Raw genomic sequence first — 19,988 nt, forward strand, 5'->3', positions numbered from 1 at the left:
AAAATACTAGCAAACAGAATCCAGCAACACATTAAAAGGATCATACACCATGATCAAGTGGGGTTTATCCCAGGAATGCAAGGATTCTTCAATATATGCAAATTAATCAATGTGATGCAACATATTAACAAATTGAAGAATAAAAACCATATGATCATCTCAATAGATGCAGAAAAAGCTTTTGACAAAATTCAACACCTATTAATGATAAAAACTCTGCAGAAAGTGGGCATAGAGGGAACCTACCTCAACATAAAGGCCATATGCGACAAACCCACAGCAAACATCATTCTCAGTGGTGAAAAACTGAAAGCATTTCCTCTAAGATCAGGAACAAGACAAGGATGTCCACTCTCACCACTATATTCAACATAGTTTTGGAAGTCCTAGCCACAGCAATCAGAGAAGAAAAAGAAATAAAGTAATAGAAAGTGGAAAAGAAGAAGTAAAATTGTCACTGTTTGCAGATGACATGATACTATACATAGAGAATCCTAAAACTGCCACCAGAAAACTACTATAGCTAATCAATGAATTTGGTAAAGTTGCAGGATACAAAATTAATGCACAGAAATCTTGCATTCCTATACACTAACAACGAAAGATCAGAAAGAGAAATTAAGGGAACAATCCCATTCACCACTGCAACAAAAAGAATCAAATAGCTAGGAATAAACCTACCTAAGTTGGTAAAGACCTGTACTCAGTAAACTATAAGACACTGATGAAAGAAATCAAAGATGACACAAACAGATGGAGAGATATACCATGTTCTTGGATTGGAAGAATCAATATTGTGAAAATGACTATACTACCCAAAGCAATCTACAGATTCAGTGCAATCCCTATCAAATTAACAGTGGCATTTTTTACAGAACTAGAACAAAAAATCTTAAAATTTGTATGGAGACATAAAAGACCCCGAATAGCCAAAGCAATCTCGAGGGGAAAAAAACGGAGCTGGAAGAATCAGACTCCCTGACTTCAGACTATACTACAAAGCTACAGTAATCAAGACAATATGGTACTGGCACAAAAACAGAAATATAGATCAATGGAACAGGATAGAAAGCCCAGAGATAAACCCATGCACCTATGGTCAACTAATCTATGACAAAGGAGGCAAGGATATACAATGAAGAAAAGACAGTCTCTTCAATAAGTGGTGCTGGGAAAACTGGACAGCTACATGTAAAAGAATGAAATTAGAACACTCCCTAACACCATACACAAAAATAAACAAAATGGTTTAGAGACCTAAATGTAAGACCAGACACTGTAAAACTCTTAGAGGAAAACATAGGACGAACGCTCTTTGACATAAATCACAGCAAGATATTTTTTGACCCACCTCCTAGAGTAATGGAAATAAAAATAAACAAATGGGACCTAATGAAACTTAAAAGCTTTTGCACAGCAAAGGAAACTACAGACAAGATGAAAAGACAACCCTCAGAATGGGAGATAATATTTGCAAATGAATCAGCTGACAAAGGATTAATCTCCAAAATACATAAACAGCTCATGCAGCTCAATATGAAAAAAAAAAAACAACCCAATCAAAAAATGGGCAGAAGACCTAAATAGACATTTCTCCAAAGAAGACATACAGGTGGCCAAGAAGCACATGAAAATCTGCTCAACATCACTAATTATTAGAGAAATGCAAATCAAAACTACAATGAGGTATCACGTCACACCAATTAGAATAGGCATCATCAGAAGATCTACAAACCACAAATGCTGGAGAGGGTGTGGAGAAAAGGGAACCCTCTTGCACTGTTGGTGGGAATGTAAATTGATACAGCCACTATGGAGAACAGTATGGAGGTTCCTTGAAAAACTAAAAATAGAATTACCGTATTACCCAGCAATCCCACTACTGGGCATATACCCTGAGAAAACCATAATTCAAAAACAGACATGTACCAAGATGTTCATTGCAGGTGTTTTTACAATAGCCAGGACATGGAAGCAACCTAAGTGTCCATTGACAGATGAATGGATAAAGAAGATGTGGCACATATATACAATGGAATATTACTCAGCCATAAAAAGGAACGAAATTGGGTCATTTGTAGAGACATGGATGGATCTAGAGACTGTCATACAGAGTGAAGTAAGTCAGAAAGAGAAAAACAAATATCGTATATTAACGCATATATGTGGAACCTAGAAAAATGGTACGGATGAACCAGTTTGCAGGGCAGAAATAAGAGACACAGATGTAGAGAACAAAGGTATGGACACCAAGCGGGGAGACTGGCGGTGGGGGGGGGGGGGGGCGGTGTGATGAATTGAGAGATTGGGATTGACATGTATACACTGATATGTATAAAATGGATGACTAATAAGAACCTGCTGTATAAAAAATAAATAAAATTCAAAAATATATATATCAGTTTGTCATAAAACATCATTTCTTATGTTTTTAAGACTATTAATAGTTTAATTCTTTGAATCTTGAAAGTTGTTTTTTTAATTATTTTATTTTTCTCATGGAATTATTTCATTTGAATGTTTAAATAAAAATACTTGAATCTTAAAGTGGTAATAGGTAATATTTTGAAATTATATACAACAGAAATGCTTTGGCATTTTTTTAAAATGTATTTTCCCCTCTATTTTTTTAGAATAATTCTGTAGCTCGTAAAGTAATGCAGTCCCAAAAGCCACCCAAAAACTGTAGAGAAGCTTTTACTGCTGATGGTGATCAAGTTTTTGCAGGGCGTTATTACTCATCTGAATATAAAAGACCTAAGTTTCTCAGCAGAGATGTGGATTCTGAAATAAGGTTAGTGTCCAGTGTAGCTTTACTGTATTATTCCCACTAGTTCTTTGGGGTTCATTTCTTTTCATATTACTCTATTAGTAGTTATGTAAGTGAAGAATTGTGAGTAATCTGTTTGGTCTTAAAAGATCATTTATCTGGATGTAGGATTCTAGATTGACGGTTATTTTCCATCATGACTTTGATGACAGTATTCTGGGCTTGACGAGCTGGTCTGCACATTGATTATTACCTGTCTGCAAGGAGGTAAGGAGCTTAACTCAGAATGTAAATTAGCTACATCACTATACCACTGTTTAGTTTTGCTGATTTTTCTCAGCGAGAGTACAAGTGTGGTGGGTATACATTCTGGCTCAAGGTCCTTGCTGTGTCTCTGCTTGGTACTTTGAGTTGCACTGTTCTAGAAGAAAAATCAGTCGGCACTGTTAGATCAAATGCTTAGGGAGGTAGAGCTGCTAGAGGAGACGCAGTGAGAAGCCAAACAAAAAACTAAAGGTACTTAATAAGATTCAAACGCGTGCAAAAAGAATTTTTGGTACGAAAAAGCATGATTTTCCCAACTGAACTGTCAGTTGATGAATTGATAAGGTGGAGCTGAATTAATGACCTAGAAGACCTCAAGCAGAAGAACATAGAACTTAGGTAAAAGCACTATCTAAGAAAACTAAGTAAAAGTGAAAGTATTCTAAATGGCTTTTATATATAGGGGGAAATGAGGTTTTTTTTAAATAGATATCTGATTTTCAAATTATATTAGTTATTTTTGTATGATTATGAGAGCAGCATAAAGCAAAATAACCATAGTGAATATTGGAAAGTTTAGTAAAATTTCTTTTTTAGCAACAGAAAACTGTTGAATGACCTGCAACTTGTTATTACAGCACTCAACACACATTTTAAATTGACACTGAATCTTTGTGATAGGATAGATGAAAATTCATCAATGTCTGAACGTACCTGTATAAAAGTGACCTGTAAAGTGATAAATTTTTGTCCGCTGTGCCATGACACTTAAATCAGGCCCTTCTAATTCTTAACTGGGTAAGACTAAATTATATAGTACTCAAACAAACATGAATGCAAATGTATAGGCAATATCATGGTAGTGTTACTGTGTGTAATTCATGCTTTTTCTTTCAACAAAAAATGCCTTGTGCATTTGTGTTCCACATCTTTAAAAAAAAGTATGACATTCTTGGAAAAGGTAGTAAGTGTATCAGCAGCAAATCAGGATCCCTGATTCTAGCATTTTAGTAGTAATGGTTTAAGACTTACTTATGAAGTTAATAATTGGCTTCATTTTTAGCTAAAATATTTGCATCAATGTGTAGTGGACAGAGCTTTTGTTTAAAAAGCCAGATGAACATTGGTTTTTTTAAAATTGTTTCTCACCTTGATAAACTTTATTGATTGAAAATGTACTAAGTTATCATGATACTTAAATGATATTTGTGTCATCTGTTTTGACCTGAACCAGTATGATAGTTGTCTGATATTTGGAAATTTTAAAAAATTCACTGGTGTTTTTTAATTATGGAAAATATAAATTGGAAAACAAAAGTAGCTCATAATTCCATCTCTCCACAGTCCCTGTTGACATTTTAAAAATGATTAAAAGTAATATAGGCATATGGTGAGAAAATTCAAACAGTACAGAAATGTATGCAATGAAAAGTGAAGCCCTTTGCCCCCGCTTAGGTATAATGTTTTCAAGGTTCATCCATTTGTGCTGTGTATAAGTATGCATGTGGTTTCTGTGTCTTGCTTTTTGTCTCTCAATATTACATCTTGGAAATGGTTCCATATCAGGACACTTAGAGCTGCCCCTTGGTATGGCTGTTCCATAATCCACCTGACCAGTTCCTGTTGATGGACATACATGTTATCTGCAGTTTTCTCCTACTGTAGCAGTGCTGCAGTGAGAACACACATGTGTATCTTGGAATACTTCTGAAAGTATGTGCATCGATTAAATTCTAAATGGTGAAAATGCTGAGTCAAAGGATATGTGAATTTAAAAACTTTTTAATAGCTGTTGCCAAATGACTGTCATTGTTTTATTAACATACAATTTATGGCCTGATTTTAAATATTTAATAACATTAAACAATTACTGATATTTTTAATACTTAATAATATTAAATGAGCCTTAATATTTATTAAAATAAATAATATTTAAATTTTATTTTATTATTATATAAGTTGATCATTTAATAGCAATTGCCAAATGACTACAGAACAATTGATTCCCTAATCCCCTCTCACACTATGAGTATATGAAGTATGCTTTTCTATACCCTCATCAACTCAGCACTGGCAGATTCCTGTTGATGAAAGATGGCTCTGAAAAAGTTTTTGCATCTGGCTCCATTTTTACCAGAAATACCACACTTACTCTCCTCTTTTTCTCATTTTATCATTTGTTTATCATTCATTCAGCTAACATCGTTGATTTTTGTTTTTAATTTTGAGACTTCCACAAGGTAGCACGTTTCTAATAGTTCATCAAATTAAGATGCTCTATTATTTTATATACCAGTAAAAAAGAAAAGTATTGATAGTTGAACCATGGACTGGAAGATGATTTCAGAATTCAGAGATGTTAAAATGTGGAAAAATGTGCATCTTAGTGAAATCTGGCATACACTCTTTATCAGAGAAAAGTTGTTCTTAATTGCACAGGTGGTTCTCTTCCACCAGGCACAGAGTTTTAGAAGAGAGAGTCAGTGAGACAGGAAAAGATCACTTCTGAAGACAGTTGCCTCTGCTGGCATAGAGACCCCTTATGGCTTTGGCATCTGCTGAGCTTATCCTCCACCTCTTTTCATTGTCCTCTCCTTCCCTTTCACTCCCCACACATTCATAGCATGTATTCACCACAGAAAATGTTGAGCTGACCTTCAGTTTTACTGACCTTCAGTCTTACTTGTTTTTCACCTCTCTGTGCCTTTGTGTATTTCTTTCCATCTTCTCCTCTAGGTGGTCCATCTGGTGAAAACTTCAGAGAACACAAGTCAGTTGTCACTTCTCCCAGACTTACTCTTAGGTTCCCGTCGTATTGTGGACATATAGTGCAGTGTCCTGTTCACATTCCAATGTTATGGTTTATTTCCCGATGTTTTGCCTTTTTGTTTGATTCTTTTATGCCTTAATTTTTTTTCTACCTCTGCCTATCACTGTGCACAATGCCTACCACAGATAAATCATAAACACTTACTAATGAAGTAAGTAAAATTTAATTCCAGTTTAGAAGATGTTTTTTGAAATCTCTGTATTTTCATGTTATGAATTACTTGGTAGGAATAGAGAACTGGTTTAACTGCATAGGTTTTGCAAAAAAGCTATTACAAATAGGGCTTTCTTTGTAAAGATCTAAATATTTGTAATATTCAGAAGTAAATTTAAAGTATTTTTTTACCCTCTCTTCTCTGTTAAGTGACTTGGAGAATGAGGTTGAAAATAAGAAAGCCCAGATAGCAAATCTTCAGCAACATTTGTCTGCCCTTGAAAAGGATATTAAACACAATGAAGAACTTCTTAGAAGGTGCCAACTACATTACAGAGAGTTAAAGGTAAAAAAACATCATTTTGTTTTCTCAGCTTAATCATTTCCAAGTTATTTTTAAGGTCTTAACATTCATTTAGTTAGACGAATAGTTCTCAAATATTTTGGCTCAAGCCCCTTTACAATCTTAAAAGAGCTTTTGCTTGTGTGGGTTTTATCTATCAGTATTCATATTATTAAAAATTAAAGCAAAATTTAAGAATATTTATTAATTCATTTAAAAATAATAAGTCCATTATATGTTAACATAAATAACATTTTTATGAAAAATAACTTTTCCAAAACCAAAAAGATTTATAAAAAGATTGACGTTTTTTATATTGTTTTAAATCTCTAACATCTGGCTTAATAAAATTCACCTGAACTGTCATATCAGCTTCTGTAATCAGTCTGTTGCAATATTACACATCATAGTTATAAACCTCCTGTACACCTGTAAGAAATTGATAGTAAAATTGGTCTTACAAAAAATAATGCCGGGCTTCCCTGGTGGCGCAGGGGTTAAGAATCTGCCTGCCAACGCAGGGGACACGGGTTCGAGCCCTGGTCCGGGAAGATCCCACGTGCCAAAGAGCAGCTAAGCCCGTGCGCCACAACTACTGAGCCTGCGTGCCACAACTACTGAAGCCTGCGCGCCTAGAGCCCGTGCTCTGCAACAGGAGAAGCCACCACAATGAGAAGCCAGAGCACAGCAACGAAGACCCAACTCAGCCAAAAATAAATAAAATAAAATAAATTAAAAAAAAAAAAAAGCGACCCGCCCCCCCGCCAGATGCCGCTGCTGGGCAGCACTGGCCCACGACTTGGGCTGTGTCAGGAAGTGCCAGAAGGGCCTCGTGTGTTTGGATTTAAAATTTTCAGTCAGCCTCAGAGTTGGAGGCCTCAATTCTAAAGAAAGCAAAACCACTTTAGTCACTACGGGTAAATACAAACGCCGAAGCCTCCTCCGCCTCCAAATTTAATGCACCGGCAGGCGGAAGACCTATAGGGTCCGGTTCAGAAAAGGGCCCGTCAGGACCTCGAGCCCAGGAATAAAAGATCCTGGGGACTCTCCTGGCCGCCCGGTTGGAAAGGCAACATCGCAGGCCGCCGGCTCTGGACCCTGATGACCCGGGCCCTGCTTCAGCCCGGGCGAAGAGGGAAACTGAAAGCGTTGGTTTTTCCTTGAGGGGGAACGATGACTGCAACGCACCGGAAACGGCGCGCTGAGAGGCCCGCGGGAGCGGCGGAGACGCCGCCTGATGGCATTGAAACGAATGGGAATTGTAAGTGACTACGAGAAAATCCGTACCTTTGCTGTAGCAATAGTAGGTGTTGGTGGAGTTGGCAGTGTGACTGCTGAAATGCTGACAAGATGTGGCATTGGTAAGTTGCTGCTCTTTGACTATGACAAGGTGGAACTGGCCAGTATGAATAGACTTTTCTTCCAACCTCATCAAGCAGGATTAAGTAAAGTTCAAGCAGCAGAACATACTTTGAGGAACATTAATCCTGATGTTCTTTTTGAAGTACACAACTACAATATAACCACAGTAGAAAACTTTGAACGTTTCATGAATAGAATAAGTAATGGTGGGTTAGAAGAAGGAAAACCTGTTGACCTAGTTCTTAGCTGTGTGGACAGTTTTGAAGCTCGAATGACAATAAATACAGCTTGTCATGAGCTTGGACAAACATGGATGGAGTCTGGGGTCAGTGAAAATGCAGTTTCGGGGCATATACAGCTCATAATTCCTGGAGAATCTGCTTGCTTTGCGTGTGCTCCACCGCTTGTAGTTGCTGCAAATATTGATGAGAAGACTCTGAAACGAGAAGGTGTTTGTGCAGCCAGTCTTCCTACCGCTATGGGAGTGGTTGCTGGGATCTTGGTACAAAATGTGTTAAAGTTTCTGTTAAATTTTGGTACTGTTAGTTTTTACCTTGGATACAATGCAATGCAGGATTTTTTCCCTACTATGTCCATGAAGCCAAATCCTCAGTGTGATGACAGAAATTGTAGGAAGCAACAGGAAGAATATAAGAAAAAGGTAGCAGCACTGCCCACACAGGAGGTTGTTCAAGAAGAGGAAGAGATAATACATGACGACAATGAGTGGGGTACTGAGTTGGTATCTGAGGTTTCAGAAGAGGAACTGAAAAATTCTTCAGGTCCAATTCCTGACTTACCTGAAGGAATTACAGTGGCATATACAGTTCCCCAAAAGCAAGAAGATTCTGTACCTGAAGTAACAGTGGAAGATTCTGGTGAAAGCTTGGAAGACCTCATGGCCAAGATGAAGAACATGTAAATAATGGACTGGCCTGTATTTTATTTCCTGTGTCTAAACCTGTTCCCTAGCAATTAAAAAGAAAATCATTTAAAACTGAGAAAACTTAGGGCAACATCAGTTGATGTATAATCTTCACTGAATTGTTATACTGTTTAAAAATACTGTGACCATTGCTTGTTACTCTCCCCCCCACAACTAAATCAGAAACTCTCCTAAAACTTATGTTTCATTCTAGTAAGAAAACGTCAAAGGATTATTGCAGGCAGTTATAAATCTTATTTAAAACTTAGCCATTGAACTGTTTTGGCCTTTTGGGAGGGGTGGGAAGAAAGGACCAATTTGATTTGCCTGAGGCCATGGACAACAGAATAGTGTGTGGTCAAGTATAGGGAAAGGACAAGAGGTACAACCTATTGATTAGAGCCAGCAGGCATCTACTCATTGTGTTTGGAATTGCTCTCTACAGGAAAACTGCCCACTACTACTAACTTGAGCAACAATGAATTTCAAATAGTAAACCTATAAAATAAAAACATCCTTTCAAATGTTTCCTGATGAAACACAAGCTGAAATACAGTCATTGGAAAAGTTTGTAAACCTCTGAATTATATATTCAAAACAAGACAGAGTCAAATAAGAGGAAGCTTTCTTCTTGGATAGACAGATAAAGATATTTTCAGGATGTACAAATTATATTTCTGCACTGATTAAGAAAAAGCATATCATCTGTGGAACATATATCTGAGTCAGTGTGCTTTATTGAGGAGCAAAAGATAAATTTAGGCTAAGATCATCTAAATTATACCCATCATATGGGCTACCTTCTAATACTTTATTTTATTTAAATTTGATTCCGTGGGTAGTTAGATATTGGCAAAGGTTTGTCCTGGATAACAGACAATAAAAGAGGTCAAAATTGCCTCTGCAACGATTGACATGTATTTCTTCACAGGGAAGAGTATCATTTTCCCTGATCGTGACCACTAAATCGTAATTTGATAAACTGGTTTTCTCTGGATTTTGCATACAAATAATGAAGGCTTAGAGAACCTTGTTTGAAATAAATTCCTAATGGTTTGGAGAGTAATAAAGACACATGCATGTGTAACCATTATCTGTAGGCTGGTACTATGCTAGTCTCCTATTTTGATGACTTTTTTTGCTCTGAAAAGATATAAATGTCTAAATTCTATCTCTAGGAGGAAAATGTCATTAAAAAATTAAAAGTGCATTTCCCACTTGTAAAGTAAAATTCTAAAAATAATTTCAGAAAGCCCCAAATATCAAATATGTTTAATATATTAGCTTTGAGATTTTAGCATACTGCGATTCTTATGTTTAGAGTGATGCCAGGAAAGTATGGGGATAGTTTCTCTAGCCTTGAAACATATTTACGTTGCCTTAGTAGGTCATTTGTTGTTGTTTAAAATTTTAGTGTAGTCATCTGTAAAATAGCTTTTCTAGTTCCTAGAGATGCTTTGAATTTCAAAAAAGAAATGCAGTCTTTCTAAGTCCCATTCCTTTGGTATACTAATTTGGTACCTCTGGTACACTAATTTGGTAATGCTTTACTTATAAGTTTATATAGTTTGATAAATAGCTAGAACCTACTATCCTTTTTTTTTTAATTTTTATTGGAGTATAGTTGATTTACAATATGTGTTAGTTTCAGGTGTACACAAATTGAAACAGTTATACATATATATATATTAGAACCTGCTATCTTCTAAAGACCTTTTTTCTGTTCTTAATTTGGCACTGTACCCTGCTGGTGTCTTATACTGTACCAAATCTTATCTAATTTTTTTGTCTTATATCTTCCATTAAAGTTATTATTTTAGCAGAAAAAAAAAAAAGCTTTTAAATAAATAAATAAATAATAATGCCTTAGTGTTTTTATGAAAATAGTGTTGACTTCATGGACCCTCTGAAAGAGTCTCAGAGACACCCAGGAGATAGTGGGATTGGACTTTAAGAACCACTGGAGTAATCTTTCCATAACTGAGACTGGATGTTTCAGGAAAGTACTTTCTCTGTGGACTCAACACTGTCATCATTTTAAATGCTAAGGTGGAGTACTTATATCTGCTTTGCATGAGAGTGGATTAGCTATAATGGTGATCAAGGCAGACTTTGTACATACTTTTCTTTGGTTCATTTAATACTAATGTGTCTCTTTCATTAACTATGGAATCCTTCTGTACCATAAAGCAGAGTAGAACTTTGTTGATTAATACATCCTTCCCCAGGGTTTTTGTTTTTATTTTTCATTTATTTCTATTTACTAAAATCTAAATACTTTTTTTCAAAAGATGAAAATAAGAAAAAGTATTTCTGAAATTCGGGAACTTGAGACTATAGAAGAACACCAGTCTGTAGATATTGCAACCTTGGTAAGATTCTTTTCCTCAATTTAAATGTAATGTTAAAGGACAAATCTGTCATTTAAGTTAAGAGTATCTACTCTCAGCTTTATAAAAGAATCCTTTTTTGAGGCTACTTTTTATGATTACTATGTCCATTTACAAATAAGGTAGAAACTACCTGGTGTATGGCCTTCAAGTTCCTTAATATTTTGTATATGTAACTTGCATACATTGTAATTGGTTTTGTCTTCTTCTGTCGATACATGAAATAAAACTTTATCAGAGCTTATTATGTAAATAGTTCCCTTTCAAACCAAACTACCTAGCATAGTTTTTTTCAGAATTAATCAGTATCAATATTAGTGATATCTTTTAGTCAGTTGAAGTTGGTCTCTTTGCATTATTTTTTTTTCCAAGTTAATGGTTTTAATTCACCGCATATTTGTTACTCTATTTTAATTTCTCTTAGACATCTTTTTATGACATTCAGCTTAGCTCCCTGGGTTACCATAAGTAGTGAATTAGATAGATTGCAGAGTCTTGTTAAAATGAATCAGTATTTACTAGTTGTCTACCCTCTACCAGGCATCATGTTAAATGCTGAGGGACACAACAGTGAACAAAACAGATCAAGTCCCTGCACCGATGGAGCTTTACTCTAATAAGAATTTGTCTTCATTTTTTATTAGTAATCTGGTTTTCCACTTAGTGTTTTTCTGCTTTCATTACTTTTATTGATAGACTAAATTTCTTAAAGGTATGGACTGTGTCTTGTTTATTTTTGTTTACTCAGCGTCTAACACATTGTCTGGCATAAGATATATATGTATATACATTATATTTTGAAAGAAAAAGTGAGTAGATAGAATAAAAGTTACCCCTTTTGATTATGACCCCAAGCACAATATAGTTTGTCTTCTAAATGTAATCCTTTTATATTTTTGAACCTATTTCTTCTACCTCCTAATTTACCATTAAGAGTATGAAAATATCATAATTTGTTATTTGTATTTGTCTTTAATCTGATTTACTTGTAGCCTATAGTTTCTCCTCTTCTAGAATTGTTTGTACTGTTTTTCTATTTGATTACTTAAGTGTTTTAATTAATTCTGTATGCTCTGTAAATGTCGCCAGGAAGACGAAGCTCAAGAAAATAAAATCAAAATGAAAATGGTTGAGAAAAATATGGAACAACAAAAAGAAAATATGGAACATTTTAAAAGTCTGAAAATAGAAGCAGAAAACAAGTATGATGCAATTAAACAGAAAATTAATCAGCTATCAGAGCTAGCAGATCCACTTAAGGTATGTATTATTGTTACTCTACTATATATATTTTTTATGTTTCAGTTTTATATACGTGGTATACTGGCTAGATATTACCTCAACAGAATTTATGGCTAAATGTAAATATAACTGTATAAAACCGGGCTGTAAACCAACTTTTCATCATTAGATCAATTAGAATTAGACACTCTGCTCACACCTTTAAGGAGAATAAATTGCCAAATTTCTGACCCCCCAGAAGATTACAGCTTTTGTTACCTTTTTATTTTGTGAGATTTTTTCTTCTTTTAGAACTAGAGGCAGGACATCTTATCTGTCTATACTGTTTCTGTGCTTACCTGTTCTCTTGTCCCACTTTTCCTCAATAGCTGAAGAATTAGTTGATATAAAAGCCAACTGAAATAAAATGCTACCCAATTCCCATTTATTAACATATCTGCATTATATTCCAGCTAGAATTCAATTAGCTTTTTTTTTTTTTTTTTTAAAGCACATACTTTTTGGAACCAAAGTAGGGAAATAAAGTTATTTAACAATTAAATTCTGTAAATTTCACCATGTTTAATAGCTTTGTTGTCAAGTAGCTTACTATCATTCTCATTTTTATGAATAGCTCAATTATTCTCGAAACCTCAAATTTTATTTATAAGACATTGAGAACAATTAATAGTATGTTTTAAGAGGAGAAAGGTTTATTGATGATATAACCCCCTTTTTTTGCAGGAAAATTACCCCTTTGAATCAAAATGTATTTAGATATTTTAAAAATTGAAAAGAATTTGCGTGCATATGAACTTTACTGTAATTGTCTCCATTGACAATTTTAGAAAACATAATTTATTAAAGGAAGTTAGAGGAGGAGCTGAGCAGAAACAGCTTTTCTCTGTTTGCGGTGGCCTCTCTACAGCTGCTTTCCATAGAGCTGTGATTCCTGCCTGCTGTTGTAATGCAAGGTGGTTTACTTTTTTTCTATTTGAGATAAGAATAAAAAATGGGAAAATAGACTGATAAATTACTGATTAAGAAGAATATAAAATTTTAATAATAAAGTTGTGAGGAAGGAAAAAGTAGTAAGGATACTGTTGAAAAAGACAAATAGTAGTTACTACAGGAAATTAGAATTAAAAACACAAAAAGTCCAAGATAAAAAAGAAGACAAAATTAGTTTTTAAAAGAAAATAGAATAAGAAGAAATAAAATAAGTATGAAAATTGTCAGGAATAGGAGAGAGAGAATTCAAAACTCAGAAATTAGAGCAGTGAAGTTAAAACAAAGATGAGATAAAAGAAAATTTTAAATGGGTGAAGGATTGAGCAGGGAAACTTAAAATGATAAAGTATGCTAAAACAATATAGGAAAAGAAACAATTCTCACCCAAATTGTCCCAGATAGCTTAAAATTAAAAACAAAAAATGAAGGATAAGCTGTGTTCTGTTCTTTTAGGGACGTGTAGGCTAACGCAACTCCTGGAATTGGGAGTCCGTAGATAAGTTCAAGAGCAGAACATATGGGCAGAAGGCAGTAGGAATTCTTGGTCTTAAGTTCCTTGCCTTGGTTGCAAATAAGTGAAAGCTAGATGAGTCCTTCAGTAAACCCGCACGCGGTCAGCCAGTAGCCAAGAGGGTTTTGCTTTGCAATATGACATCCCAATAGCCATCAGTAACAACAGAACCAAGAATATTTGGCTAACAAAAGAATTTAATTCCTCCGAAACTGTCTTTGTGATATATTAGCAGCTTCTAAATATAATCTGTTTGCTATCAGGATGTTTGTTCATTTTATGTCAGAGGAGTGGTGAGGAGTGGAATACTCTGTTCAAATATGTAGTCATTGTAATCTTGGCATAAGATTTCAATATTTTTCTCCCTTTGAACAGTTTATTTTGATTTACACTGCAAACTTAATGCTTTAGTCACAAATTAAATTTTTTGTACAGGGAGCATGACTTACGTCAAGAATGATGGTCTGCATTTTGGAGTAGGAGGGCCTCTCAGTTTCTGATAGGGATAATGAGTGTTTATTTGGATTGAGGTTGACTGTGCTTTTGAAAATTCCAAGATCTAATGATCTATAGCTTTTTAAAACCTCATAATTGATGTAGAGTTATATGAAGCGAGTGGCTATAATACATACTGTAGCAATTTATCCAATGTTGTCGGGTAACTAAAATTGGTTATTTAGACATCAAAGAGAATAAAATTTTTCAATGATTCTGTCCCTTCTAGCATCTCAGCCTATTTTTTTTAAAGGCTGAACTTTTTAGGGCTACATCAGAATTAATTTTAGATCTAATCCGACCTAGTCCTCACCCCAAAACCAGGATGAGTGTCACTAACTGGCCTTTAATATCTCTAAGTCTCTGTTTCACCATCAACAAAATGAAATTAAAAGAAATACTCTCTTGGTTTCTTTTTAGTTTTAAATTTGATGATACCTATGATATAAATTTATTAAATATATAAGGACCAGTCAAAAGCCATGATAAACGTGGAGAAAAGAACATTAAATTCTTTTCATCCTATTTTATAAGTCACGTCTTTCCCTTTCTAAAGTTGCTAGGAGAAAAGATTAAGCAGCACAAATCTGCCCTGATATAATTGACCCCTTTGGCTCTAGAAAGCTGATTTGGTTCCCTAAAGCAAACGTGGACATATTTATTTTGAAAGTTTCTACCAAAAATGATTAGAAAGTTTAGTGTTCAACCATTCTGTTTCATAAACTATTCCAATTTCTAACTGTAGTATCTCCTACTATGTAAATGGCACCCATTTTCTTTTATTCTCCTCAAAGTAAAGGAACAGAGTATCTCCATACTCCATATAACAATGTTTTTATTTTTAATAGAACTCTGCTATAAAAGCTGTATATTATTAAGTGTCTACCTTGGGTGATAGTTATTTTTAGCAGTACGAACAAGATGCAGTAAATTGTATTCTTAGGTCAGCAAATAGCCTACATCTATTCTTTTATATGAGGTAAATACTTGCAATTTTTAGATACTTCACGTGTTCTTTTTCTTTTCGGGATATCCAAATATTCTGTCTTCCTTGATGCTGTTGTTTTGGTTTGTGTTCGTTTCTTTTTCCTTGTAACTGTGATTCTTGAGGCTGAACATGATCATCGTAGTATGTGTGTCCAGTACTACACTCAAAAAGCAAACTGACTAAAATTTAATTGGGTGGTTATTAAATCAAGAGCCATTTTAAAAATTGAGATTCAGGGATTCTCAACCTACTAAAACAGAATCTCCAAAGGTGGAGTTTGGAAATCTGTTTATTTTTTAAAACATCCAAATTGATGATACAGAAGTCAAGCTGTATATCAGTATTTGAGAAAGCTGCTGCAATTGGTGGCTATGTGTGTGTATATATATATATATATATATATATATATATATCATCTTCTAAATAAAATCTTTTCACCAGGCTATGCCTCCTTTAAAGAAATTTGTTTACTGCATGTACTCAAATAGAAGGCAGATTCCCATAACAAGGGAAAAATCCAGTAACAAAGGAAAATATATTTTAGTTGCCATTCATATATGAAACTATTAGGCAAAATAATCAAAATCTGTACTTGACATTCGGTCTACTAATTTAATTATACATGAACAGAAAATCACAGGTACAAAGTGATATGTTTAACATTTAGAAACACTGCTTTGTTTCCATTTGCATTTCATGAATTAATTTTTTTAACCTTTCTCATGTGTCTTCTGCGTTGGCATCTTTATCGTGATTAGAGCTGTATTTTGAGTAATTAGAAGAGTTGAGTGATGGATTTTTCCAGAGCTCTTGATCTTCTCTTTCATCTACATTATTTTAAGTATTAGCACTTTTAATAAATCATCTTTTAATTTTAAATAGGGTAAAATTTACTCTTTTTTGTGTACACTTAGGAGTTTTGACAAATGCATAAAGTTGTGTACCCAACACCACAATCAAGATACAGAACAGTTCTAACATCCCTCCCCCCTCCCCCCCTCCCAGATTCCCTTACAGGGCTCCTTCGTAGCCAAACCTCCCCCGCCCTTAATCTCTGGCAGTCACTGATCTGCTCTTTATCACTATGGTTTTGCCTTGTACATAATATCACGTAAGTGGAATCATAATATGTAACCTTTTGAGTCTGGCTTCTTTCATTTAGCATGGTGTATTTGAGAGTTATTCATGTTATCATTATCTGATCAATAGCTTATTCCTTTTTATTACTGAGTAATAATTCCACTGTATGGAAGTACCACAGCTTGCTTATTCATGCACCTATTAAAGGACATTTGGATGGTTTCAGTTTTGGTGGTTATGAACAAAGCTGCTCTAAACCTTTAAGTGTAGGTTTTTGTAGGATAGGGTTTCATTTCTCTTGGTTAAGTACCTAGTACTATAGTAAATGTTGTAGATTTCTAATTCATTTTTCAATTATTCCTTCTATGTAGAAATATTACTGATTTTTGTATCGGCCTAGTATCCAGTGACCTTTCTAAACTCACTTATTAATTTCAAAACTTTTTCTTTGGAATTTCTTTATTCACAGTCATCTCTCTTTTAAATACAATTTGATTCTTCCTGTCCAATCTGTATACTTTTTATTTCCTTTCCTTATTTTAATTGAACCATCCAGGACCTCCAATAAATGTTAAATAGAAGCAATGGGACTGCACGTCCTTGTCTTGTACTTAATCTTAAAAAGAAAGCACTTGTTATTTCATCTTAAAAGTAATGGTTAGCTGTTATTTGTTCTTGTTTGTGTTTCTTCTCTTTATTTCTTTCTTTTGGGATTAGCCAAGTAATTTTTAGTATTCCTTTTTAAAATGTCCTCTACTAGTTTGTTTAGCTACAATTTTTGTTTTTTTGTTTTTTTCCCAGTGGTTGCTGTGCGTTACAATATGCATCTTTACCTTATAGTTTACTACTGTTTCCCTTTAAAGTGATCTTGGGATAGCTTCTTTACAATTATATTTTGTTCTCAAAATTATGAGGTTACACCTCCAGAAATGATGACCAAATAAGTCAGTGTTAAATTTCTTCACATCTTTTCCTCCTCCACCCCAATTCACCTTTTTTTAAAACCAGGTTTCCTCTGTCAGGTACCTCTGTAATATACAACACTTGCATTGCTTTAAGTCTTTTCAGGCTAACGTAGCTTCCCAGGAAACCGCCTTGTTTACCAAAATAAAGTTGAGAACACCATAAGGTATGGAGACTTCAGACAAGAACTTTAATATGATAATGTGACTTTTCAATTTGGGAAACTCCTCATTTCTCTTCAGAAACGTATGGATATGAACTTAATAACACTTGCCTCTTAAAGCAGCATAATCCTGTCCACTTTATTGAGTTGTCAATTAGTTTATGCCTATGCTGATAATTTTTTAAAGCAATCTTTATAGGTTATTTTGGTTTTATTTAAACAGGATGAATTGGACCTTGCTGATTCCGAAGTGGATAACCAAAAACGAGGGAAACGGCATTATGAAGACAAGCAAAAAGAACACTTGGTTACTTTAAATAAAAAGAAACGAGAATTAGATATGAAAGAAAAAGAACTAGAGGTTATCCATCATTTTTTTAATGTTTTGTTTATACCCTTAGTCATGATTATTAAAGTGTGTTTTCCTAATGTCATTTTTTTCCAGACATAGACATGTTGTCTGATGACTATCTGTTTTGTATGAAGTAACAGCTGTTTCAGTGAATCAACAGAGGAAAAGACTGAGGGACTCTGAGAGTGTGGGGACTTCTTAGACCAACATGAAGAGGACTTTAGGCAGCACTGCAGCATCCCCATGTAGTGTCACTGAGTGATTTGGAAAATGGCACTCCCTCCGCTGAAATAGTTCCTTAAATGCCCAGCTTGGCAAGTGCATACAGCTTTATGCCAGAAAAATGCTCCCCTGCCTCTGAGTAACTTGGGTGTGAGCTGGGTTGCAGTTCAGCTCCCACTTACTAGATAACCTTCGTTGACAACTGAAAGCAGCAGCCCTGTTTTTAGAGGAGAGTAAGTTGAGGGCAACCGTGGTTTAACCTAAAAGAGATGAATTCCAGCTTTGCTTTTACATGGCTTAGGAAAATGATTTAAACTCTGTAATTCATTTCCCTGCTTGTTTAAAACTTACTGTACTACAAATGTTGTGAATATAAATACTATGTTTAATATTTTACAAACACGAGGGTCTTTGTGTTTTCAGTACTACTTGATGTTCAGAATCCATCCTAAAACACACAAAATGCTGTGTCTGACCTCAGCACCCTGGGTGCCAAACCTTTCATAACTGCCGCTTGAAATTTGTTTCACTAGGAAGTTATGGAGCTCTTACAAATTATTAAAGTTGTGTACACCAATGCAATTTTCTCTTGAAGATTATGACAACTCTGGACCGTATTCTCAATATAAAGCTTAGAACAATAATGATATTAAACGTAATTAAAATACATTTCTTAAACATAAGTTCAGAATTCTATTTTGCATATTTTGGCACAAGTAGTGCAGTGAATTGTTATATCAAAGAAGAGTTTTAAAGTTAAACATCTGTTATCTTAGGAGAAAATGTCACAAGCAAGACAAATCTGCCCAGAGCGGATAGAAGTAAAAAAATCTGCATCAATTCTAGACAAAGAAATTAATAGATTAAGACAAAAGATACAGGCAGAACATGCTAGTCATGGAGATCGAGAGGAAATAATGAGGTAAGTGATTGCTCGCTTTTCTACTTTATGATATTATCCATAGATATATAATAGTGAGACAAAAAATAACATTTATATATAAATCTTAAATTTGGGTAAAGTGTTGCTATGGCATATAGTTATAGCTAAACTAGCCTTTCATACCTGTATTATTAATAATAAACTTTCTTCCTTCAGAATTATTACAGAACTCATTACAGAATGACATTTTAACATAATTGCCATTTTTATACCTGTAAGATTCATATAGACATGAGGATATTCAGCTTCAGAAGTAATCAAAGAAATGCAAAGCAAAACAATTAGAAGCCATTTTCATATATATCAAGATGAAAAGAACACATATTTCATGTCAGTGAGATTTCAGTGAAATGGATATTTTCATATTACTTGTGAAAATGGAAGCTCTAGTTTAGTTCGAGCGTGGGTTCTGAAGCAAGAGTACCTCAGTTTGAATTGCAATTCTGTTACCTACTAAACTGACTTTGGAAAGTTATCTAATGGCTCTGAACCTCAAATTTCTCATCTATAAAATGGGTATAATTATAGTACTTACCGTATAGAGTTGTTATGAAGATTAAATGAGATAACCCATAATAAACAATGTGTAGGATACATAATATGTTAGATGTTATTGTTATTAGTCTTTCTGAAAAGTTTTAAGGTAGTTTATGTTAAATGCCTTTAAAAATTTCAATTTGGCCAAGTAATTTTGTTGTTATAATCCAAAATGAAAAAAACAATTTGTACTTGGATGTTTATTGCAGCATTAGTATTTTTTTTAGTTGAGATATGGTTGATTTACAATATTATATTTCAGGTGTACAACATGGTGATTCAGAATTTTTATAGATTGTAGTCCCTTTATAGTTATTATAAAATATTGGCTATATTCCCTGTGCTGTACAATATATTCCTGTAACTTATTTATTTTATACATAGTAGTTTGTGTAACACTAAAAAATTAGAAATTTTGTATAACTGGATGATAATGATTGAATTACAGTAGAAAATTATAGCTAT

The 19,988-nt window shown here is 34.3% G+C and overlaps 2 protein-coding genes across 2 annotated transcripts in view; both read left to right on the forward strand.

Annotated features, from left to right (window-relative positions):
* SMC6 (structural maintenance of chromosomes 6) overlaps positions 1 to 19,988 on the forward strand; it is a 76,038-nt gene that overhangs the window by 41,954 nt on the left and 14,096 nt on the right. Inside the window, exons 17-22 of the mRNA XM_036872878.1 lie at positions 2,634 to 2,794; positions 6,228 to 6,363; positions 10,939 to 11,019; positions 12,127 to 12,297; positions 17,693 to 17,830; positions 18,820 to 18,965. Of these exons, the coding sequence (XP_036728773.1) occupies positions 2,634 to 2,794; positions 6,228 to 6,363; positions 10,939 to 11,019; positions 12,127 to 12,297; positions 17,693 to 17,830; positions 18,820 to 18,965 (833 nt within the window). The remainder of the gene's footprint in view (positions 1 to 2,633; positions 2,795 to 6,227; positions 6,364 to 10,938; positions 11,020 to 12,126; positions 12,298 to 17,692; positions 17,831 to 18,819; positions 18,966 to 19,988) is intronic.
* On the forward strand, positions 7,165 to 9,766 carry LOC118905902 (ubiquitin-like modifier-activating enzyme 5). Its single transcript, XM_036872880.1, has one exon. The coding sequence runs from the start codon at positions 7,598 to 7,600 to the stop codon at positions 8,642 to 8,644; it is 1,047 nt and encodes a 348-aa protein (XP_036728775.1). The 5' UTR covers positions 7,165 to 7,597; the 3' UTR covers positions 8,645 to 9,766.

The sequence above is a fragment of the Balaenoptera musculus genome, chromosome 13 (genome assembly GCF_009873245.2).
Source record: "Balaenoptera musculus isolate JJ_BM4_2016_0621 chromosome 13, mBalMus1.pri.v3, whole genome shotgun sequence".
NCBI classification, from domain to species: Eukaryota; Metazoa; Chordata; class Mammalia; order Artiodactyla; family Balaenopteridae; genus Balaenoptera; species Balaenoptera musculus.

Coding starts and splice junctions, on each gene's coding strand:
- LOC118905902 (XM_036872880.1), top strand. CDS start 7,598: ATGGCATTGAAACGAATGGGAATTGTAAGTGACTACGAGAAAATCCGT.